This window comes from Hemibagrus wyckioides, linkage group LG11 (genome assembly GCF_019097595.1).
Source record: "Hemibagrus wyckioides isolate EC202008001 linkage group LG11, SWU_Hwy_1.0, whole genome shotgun sequence".
In the NCBI taxonomy this organism is placed as follows: Eukaryota; Metazoa; Chordata; class Actinopteri; order Siluriformes; family Bagridae; genus Hemibagrus; species Hemibagrus wyckioides.
This window is the reverse complement of record NC_080720.1, coordinates 33,177,087-33,185,851: the sequence shown is the minus strand read 5'-3', so window position 1 is coordinate 33,185,851 and position 8,765 is coordinate 33,177,087. Positions and strand designations below refer to the sequence as shown.

Below are 8,765 nucleotides of genomic sequence, written 5' to 3'. Positions count from 1 at the left end.
TATGCAGAACCATAAGACAGAAGGTTTCCTTTATGGAACATTCCCTTTTTTTTTTTTTTTAGAAAAGTGGAACTCTTAACCATCCAAGGAACCATTTCATTATTAAGTTTTATGAAGTTTAAAATCTACACTGTTTAATTTTGTTCTTTATTTTATATTTAATTCACTTAAATAGGTGTTAATTTAATACCATAAGAGTTTGTGGGGGGAAAAAATGTGTTCATTCTACACCGGAAGACGTCCATTCAGTTCTCTAGGCAGATTAGATCAGATCAGATTAGATTAGATCGGATCAGATTAGATTAGATAAGATTAGATATTCTTCGAACGCTGAAGAGTAGAATTAACAACGGAAGTGTTTATTAAATCATTTCTGATTTAAAACACTGTAAAAAAGGTTTAGGTTTAAGGTTCCAGCTGCGGCGGGGTTTGTGTAGAATTCAAAAGCGTGTTAGTGTTTAATATTATAGCTCATATTAACATTTGGTGTTCATCAGTGACTGTGTTACTTAAACACAGTGTGTGAATTCAGCTCAGAAACAGAAGCATCTGCGCGTCTCTCCGTGTTTTTCTCATGCGCCGTCCATCACGCGCTTCCTAATCTCCTCCAACATGTGCTCATAACGCAGGGGTCGAGTGTTGAGTAACGCACACGGACGAGCGTCGAGTTCTGACCATTTCTCTTTTCAACGTGCGCAGCGTCTCAGTCTAAGCCTGAAATGAGATTATCGGGTTACTGAGACGTCCTTCACGGAGCCGAGCGTCCGGCGTCTACTTAACACCGTGTACAGCCCTGATACTGCAACACAATCCTCTAACACTTTAACAAACACTGAGTGCTTTAACTCTACACTGTGTGATGATGTTAACTGGACATTTAACTAGGATTAGTTCAGGATAAAAGTGCTTTAATGTTAATGTGTGATAATTAAAGACTATAAGAGGTATTTTAATTCTGTAGGTATTAAATCAACACTGTGAGAGTTTATTAAACACCAGGGCTTTATTTACTGATGCATTGTGTTCATGCAACATTGGAAGGTTTAAGAATTAAGACTAAAGAATGAACCAAACACCACACTGAGCAAACCCTCGCTATCAACTGCTTGATACACCCACATGCTTCCTAAAGCTGCAGTGTTAAACACGCGGGTGTTAAATGAATGAAATGTCTTTTATTTTAAGAGTTAAATTAAACACGTGTTTATTTAACACAGAGGAAATGACACAGAGTGTTAATTCTATGCCCAGTGTTTCAGTGAAGTTTACTGAACCTCCTCAGTGCACAGTGATGTCAGTGTTCATTTGATGCTTAGTTTTGGTGTTCATTTTTAAAGTGTTAATTCGATGCTGAGTGTTTAGTGTTGTAGTGTTTACTGAACCTCCTCAGTGCTCAGTGATGTGGTATTTAACTCCTCAGCAGTACAGCCGGACGAACGGCTCGGTGCAGGCCAACAGCCTGAAGGATTTGCTGCAGAATAAAATCGATGACATGGAGAAGCAGGTTCTGTCCCGAGTCAACACGCTGGAGGAGAGTAAAGGAGGAGCTAGTAATGACACGGAGCAGCGCAACCGCGTGGAATCCACACTGAGCACGCTACACCACCGCGTCACTGACCTGGAGAAAGGTGACATACTCACACACACACACACACACACACACACACACACACACTGAGCACGCTACACCACTGCGTCACTGACCTAGAGAAAGGTAACATACACACACACACACACACACACACACTGAGCACGCTACACCACCGCATCACTGACCTGGAGAAAGGTAACATACTCACACACACACACACACACACACACACACACACACACACACACACTGAGCATGCTACACCACCGCATCACTGACCTGGAGAAAGGTAACATACTCACACACACACACACACACACACACACACACACACTGAGCATGCTACACCACCGCATCACTGACCTGGAGAAAGGTAACATACTCACACACACACACACACACACTGAGCATGCTACACCACTGCGTCACTGACCTGGAGAAAGGTAACATACACACACACACACACACACACACACACACACACACTGAGCATACTACATCACTGTGTCACTGACCTGGAGAAAGGTAACACACACACACACACACACACACACACACACACTGAGAATGCTACACCACCGCATCACTGACCTGGAGAAAGGTAACATACACACACACACACACACACACACACACTGAGCATGCTACACCACTGCGTCACTGACCTGGAGAAAGGTAACACACACACACACACACACTGAGCATGCTACACCACTGCGTCACTGACCTGGAGAAAGGTAACACACACACACACACACACACACACACACACACACACTGAGCATGCTACACCACCGCATCACTGACCTGGAGAAAGGTAACATACACACACACACACACACACACACTGAGCATGCTACACCACTGCGTCACTGACCTGGAGAAAGGTAACATACACACACACACACACACACACACACACACACACACACTGAGCATACTACATCACTGTGTCACTGACCTGGAGAAAGGTAACACACACACACACACACACACACACACACACACACACACTCACATACTGAGCATGCTACACCATTGTGTCACTGACCTGGAGAAAGGTAACATACACACACACACACACACACACACACTGAGCATGCTACACCACTGCGTCACTGACCTGGAGAAAGGTAACATACACACACACACACACACACACACACACACACACTGAGCATACTACATCACTGTGTCACTGACCTGGAGAAAGGTAACACACACACACACACACACACACACACACTCACATACTGAGCATGCTACACCATTGTGTCACTGACCTGGAGAAAGGTAACATACACACACACACACACACACACACACACTGAGCATGCTACACCACTGCGTCACTGACCTGGAGAAAGGTAACACACACACACACACACACACACACACACTCACATACTGAGCATGCTACACCGCTGCGTCACTGACCTGGAGAAAGGTAACACACACACACACACACACACACACACACACACACTCACATACTGAGCATGCTACACCATTGTGTCACTGACCTGGAGAAAGGTAACATACACACACACACACACACACACACACACTGAGCATGCTACACCACTGCGTCACTGACCTGGAGAAAGGTAACATACACACACACACACACACACACACACTGAGCATACTACATCACTGCGTCACTGACCTGGAGAAAGGTAACACACACACACACACACACACACACACACACACTGAGCATACTACATCACTGTGTCACTGACCTGGAGAAAGGTAACACACACACACACACACACACACTCACATACTGAGCATGCTACACCATTGTGTCACTGACCTGGAGAAAGGTAACATACACACACACACACACACACACACACACACACACTGAGCATGCTACACCGCTGCGTCACTGACCTGGAGAAAGGTAACACACACATACACACACACACACACACACACACACACTGAGCATGCTACACCACTGCGTCACTGACCTGGAGAAAGGTAACACACACACACACACACACACACACACACACTGAGCATGCTACACCACTGCGTCACTGACCTGGAGAAAGGTAACATACTCACACACACACACACACACACACACACACACACACTGAGCATGCTACACCACCGCATCACTGACCTGGAGAAAGGTAACACACACACACACACACACACACACTGAGCACGCTACACCACTGCGTCACTGACCTGGAGAAAGGTAACACACACACACACACACACACACACACTGAGCATACTACATCACTGCGTCACTGACCTGGAGAAAGGTAACACACACACACACACACACACACACACTGAGCATACTACATCACTGCGTCACTGACCTGGAGAAAGGTAACACACACACACACACACACACACACTGAGCATACTACATCACTGTGTCACTGACCTGGAGAAAGGTAACACACACACACACACACACACACACACACACTCACATACTGAGCATGCTACACCATTGTGTCACTGACCTGGAGAAAGGTAACACACACATACACACACACACACACACACACACACATACTGAGCATGCTACACCGCTGCGTCACTGACCTGGAGAAAGGTAACACACACATACACACACACACACACACACACACACACACACACACTGAGCATGCTACACCACTGCGTCACTGACCTGGAGAAAGGTAACACACACACACACACATACTGAGCATGCTACACCGCTGCGTCACTGACCTGGAGAAAGGTAACACACACACACACACACACACACACACTGAGCATGCTACACCACTGCATCACTGACCTGGAGAAAGGTAACACACACATACACACACACACACACACACTGAGCATGCTACACCACTGCGTCACTGACCTGGAGAAAGGTAACACACACATACACACACACACACACACACACACACACACACACACTGAGCATGCTACACCACTGCGTCACTGACCTGGAGAAAGGTAACACAAACACACAGACTGTAGACTACATCTTCTCCCCCTGTGGTTCCTCAGGTCCTAAAGGCAGCAGGCCCATGGATAAGTTCCAGCTGACGTTCCCGTTACGCACCAACTACATGTACGCTAAAGTGAAGCGCAGCCTGCCGGAGATGTACGCCTTCACACTGTGCCTGTGGATCAAATCCAACGCCTCGCCCGGAGTGGGAACGCCATTCTCCTACGCTGTGCCGGGGCAGTCCAACGAGCTGGTGCTCATCGAGTGGGGCAACAATCCCATGGAGATCCTCATCAACGACAAGGTACTGCTAATTAGACACCGCTGCTGAGCTTTGCATTCTGATTGGTCAGATTTCCCGAACACCATCTGATGTTGTTTCTATAGCAACAGCTCCTTCAAAGTGACTGCAGCTCATAGTAACAGATTTCTTCTGTAAGTTTTCTGTAAGATCTTCAGGACAGAGGAGATCTTCAGGACAGAGGAGCTGATCTGTTTTGTTAACTGTAAGAGAGAGAAAGAGTGTGATGTGGGAAGGATGTTTATAGCTGCTATAACGTACGTGACAGGAGGAACTCCATCTAGCTGAAGCAAATTTAAACGGATTAAAAATGATTACTTCTTTAATAAATAATAATTTGTTGGGGGTAGAATCAGTGACTCCTTTTCATTACGCCATAATATTAGTTGATTATTTTTCTATAACAGCACCACACAATGCTTTATTCATAATAATAATAATAATAATAATAATAATAATAATAATAATAATAATAATAATAATAATGGTAATTGCATCATATGTTGCAGGTCGCAAAACTGCCCTTCCTGATAAATGACGGGAAATGGCATCACATCTGCATCACATGGACGACACGTGACGGTGTTTGGGAAGCTTTTCAGGACGGTGTTCTGCGTGGAACAGGAGAGAACCTGGCTCCGTATCATCCCATCAAACCCAACGGAGTTCTGGTCTTGGGCCAGGAACAGGTGAGGAACCTTTATAAATGAGGGATGAATCCTAAATCACTAGATATACTTCTGTCTGTCTGTCTATCTATCAGTCTGTCTGTCTATCTATCTATAAATAAGTTGAACAGCTTTCAACAGGAAGCTGAAGTGTTAGTAATTAGCTTCACTAGTTAGTTCAGGAAGGTCATTCCAGTCATCGTTAGGAGAGACGTCTACGACGGAGTGCACTTATTAAGAAGCTGTTTTCCAGCTAAACTCTTCTACAGGCCTCATTAAACATCGAGTGAAAATCTTCTAACAACTGGACGTTAGGGACATTTCATGTCTGCTAAGGGATTCCTTTTTCACAGCGAGTCATTTAAAAAAAAAAAAAAACGAGGACATTCGTGTCACCTAGAAAAAGGATCCGTTTTGGGAAAAGTTGAGAGCGGAATCCCAGATGACGGAAGCTCTGGCCGTTCTCCAGATTTATACATTTTTATTTCCTCAGAAGAAAAATGTCCTCTCAGCTCACAGTGACACAGTAACGGTGGACAAGCTGGATTCTCTTCTTCTGAGAAATGTCGCTTCAATTTATTATTCATTCATCTCTTAAATTTTAATGAAACAAAGCCACAGGACAATTTATAAAAGGAACTGAAAAAACTGAAACATAAAAAATAAACTATACACTCATTATAGCTGAGTTAGCGGTCAGTGCTAGTGGCATTTACATGCATTTTTTTAATCTTTTAGAGACTTTTTTTAGTAATATTCCAACACATCTGAGAGAAATGTCGATATTTCGGAAAATCCTGACTCGTTTCCACTTTCACTACGACTTCGGATTGTCCTTAACCTCAACGAGCTAGCTGTCTTATTAGTAGCCATTGTGAGTTTATGATTTTCTAGTTGCCTAGCAACGGTGTATTAGTCTGTCCTCCTAAATATATTAACAATAAGACAAACTGTAAGTTATGAAATGATGTACACCAAATCAGAAATGGTTTAATAAGTATATTAAATAAATAAAAATAAATAAATAAATAAATAAAACTAATGAATAAATACAAAAGCAAAAAAGTGTTCTAAAAAACTGTAAATATGCAATTATATAATAAATTCATAGTTTCATAATTCCAATTCTAATTCATAATTCTATTCATAGTTTGTTTATTTATTTATTTATTTAAAAATTCGTAAACTCGCTCGGCTTTCCACTGACGCTTACAAGTTTTGAATGGTTCCCGGACAAACACGCAACTTAGCCGACAAGCGGTTCGGTTCATATAAGGGAAACGCTTCGTATGCCGATGCAAATTTCAGTTCTTAATGAGAAAATTCGTAAGGAATGGTATTCCGAGGTTCTGCTGTACTTTTAATTCTGAGACTAAAAATAACCGTATTCACACGCCGGTTCTGGTGTCATTAATAGAACTCCATTGTTTTTCTTCCCCTTTCCTCCTGCTAGGACACACTGGGCGGCGGGTTCGACGCTACGCAGGCGTTCGTAGGCGAGCTGGCGAATTTTAACGTGTGGGACAAGAAGCTATCGTCTGCCGAGATCTACAGCCTGGCAACCTGCAACAGCAGAGCGCAATCCGGCAACGTTCTGTCCTGGTCAGAGTCCAACATCGACGTGTTCGGCGGCGCCACCAAGTGGACTTTCGAGCAGTGCCGTCAGGTCAACTGAACTGCAGCGCCAGAAACCAGAAATTAAAGCAAAACAAAAAAAAAAGAAAGAAATAATAACGAAAAAACGGCGCCGATCCGAGATGCGATATTTCTAAAGCTTCTGTCTTTACTTCTGTCTTCAATTTTGACGTTGATTTGAAAAAAATTAAGTAAAAAAAAAAGAACGGTACGCGATGAACTGAATAAGAAGAGCACAGATTTCTATGAATTCTTACCTATTTGTGTGCGAAACAGAAAAAAAGAAAAGAATTCTTCTCAGTCTTGTCCAGTCTTGAAAACTTTTTTCCTGTTGTATGTTTTGAAAACCGCAACACTGGCTTTGGTTTTTTGAACTTGGATATTTTTGGTTTTGTATTCTTCTTCTTCTTCTCCTCCCCCTCCTCCTCCTCAAAATCGCACTTTTTAAAAATTTTTTTGTCTCGGAACGGAAGCTGGAAAGAAGATTACACTTGAAAGATAAAAACAAAAACAAAAATCTGGTTCTGAGGATGGACAGACGGGTTTCCTGGACGTTTTTTTCCTGGAGATCGAGCTCTGCTCTTTAATGGCGTCTCTGGATTTTGCACTGTGACTTACAGAAGGTTGTGGGTTCAAATCCCAGATCCTAGTTCTGCCTGGGTTCCTGACTCTTCGGCTCTGTGCTCGGATTGGACCGGGCCCCGACTGCACGTCCGGGCTGAGCTGTTGACCGGAAGGTTGCGAGTTCGAATCCCGGAAGTGTCAGAAAGCCACCTGTCTGTTATGGAGCTGGACGTTGAAAGTGTGTGTAAAATGAATGGGATGTTTGACGGTTATGTAGATGTTTAGGATAAATTATTAATTTATTTTTTTTATTTATTATATCCAGTCTGTTCGGATGTTTCTCTTTAGGATGTCGTTCGATTTTGCCAACACGAACACGCTTACGAGTGCCTTTGGGCTGGAGCACCGATTCAGCAGCACACACACTTTTCATTTATTTATTTATTTATTTATTTATTTATTTAAAAAAATTCGCTTTAATTGTCGTGTTACCTTTACAGATTGCAGGTTTAAACGTGTTACACAGATTATGGTGTGTGTGTGTTTATTTTGGCAGGTGTTTGTACTCTGTAATAGGAATGTTAATGCATAGCCACAGCATGAGCGAACAAACGCTGCGTCCACAGTTTGCTTATTATTATTATTATTTATTTTTTTGTTCCCCTCTCTCCTATGGTTTGGGTCGGGTTTTTCTACTGTATTGTTATACGCTAAAGCATGGCACCACTGAGAGATCTAATTTTTGTAATAAAATTGTGATAGAAAGACGTTCTTGCTTCTTATGCAGTTATTTAAAAAAAGAAGAAGAAGGAAATCCCAGAGGAGCTCCCACTTGTTATGACCCAGAGGTAGGCCTAGGGGAGACTCAGGGTCCGGAATGGGTGGTTTACCAAGCTGACAGTGGGTGAAGGAGACCAACCTGATCTACAAAAGTGAAACCAAAAAAAACCCCTGCCTACACTGCGCTTCCCTCACAATCTTAAATACAGGGGGTGGCACCCGCCTCTTACCTAGGGTGTCTAGACAAAATGACGTTCCTACGTG

At 43.2% G+C, this 8,765-nt stretch overlaps 1 protein-coding gene across 2 annotated transcripts in view; it reads left to right on the top strand.

Annotated features, from left to right (window-relative positions):
* The window catches only part of LOC131361281 (neuronal pentraxin-1-like), a 9,125-nt gene extending 637 nt beyond the window's left edge, over positions 1 to 8,488 (top strand). Inside the window, exons 2-5 of one of the 2 annotated variants that reach the window (XM_058402310.1) lie at positions 1,424 to 1,628; positions 4,613 to 4,857; positions 5,364 to 5,543; positions 6,976 to 8,488. In XM_058402310.1, the coding sequence (XP_058258293.1) occupies positions 1,424 to 1,628; positions 4,613 to 4,857; positions 5,364 to 5,543; positions 6,976 to 7,197 (852 nt within the window). In that variant the 3' untranslated portion in view covers positions 7,198 to 8,488. Of the gene's footprint in view, positions 1 to 1,420; positions 1,629 to 4,612; positions 4,858 to 5,363; positions 5,544 to 6,975 lie in introns of both variants that reach the window. The other variant, XM_058402309.1, reaches the window with a different exon arrangement.
* Positions 8,489 to 8,765: the final 277 nt, after the last annotated feature.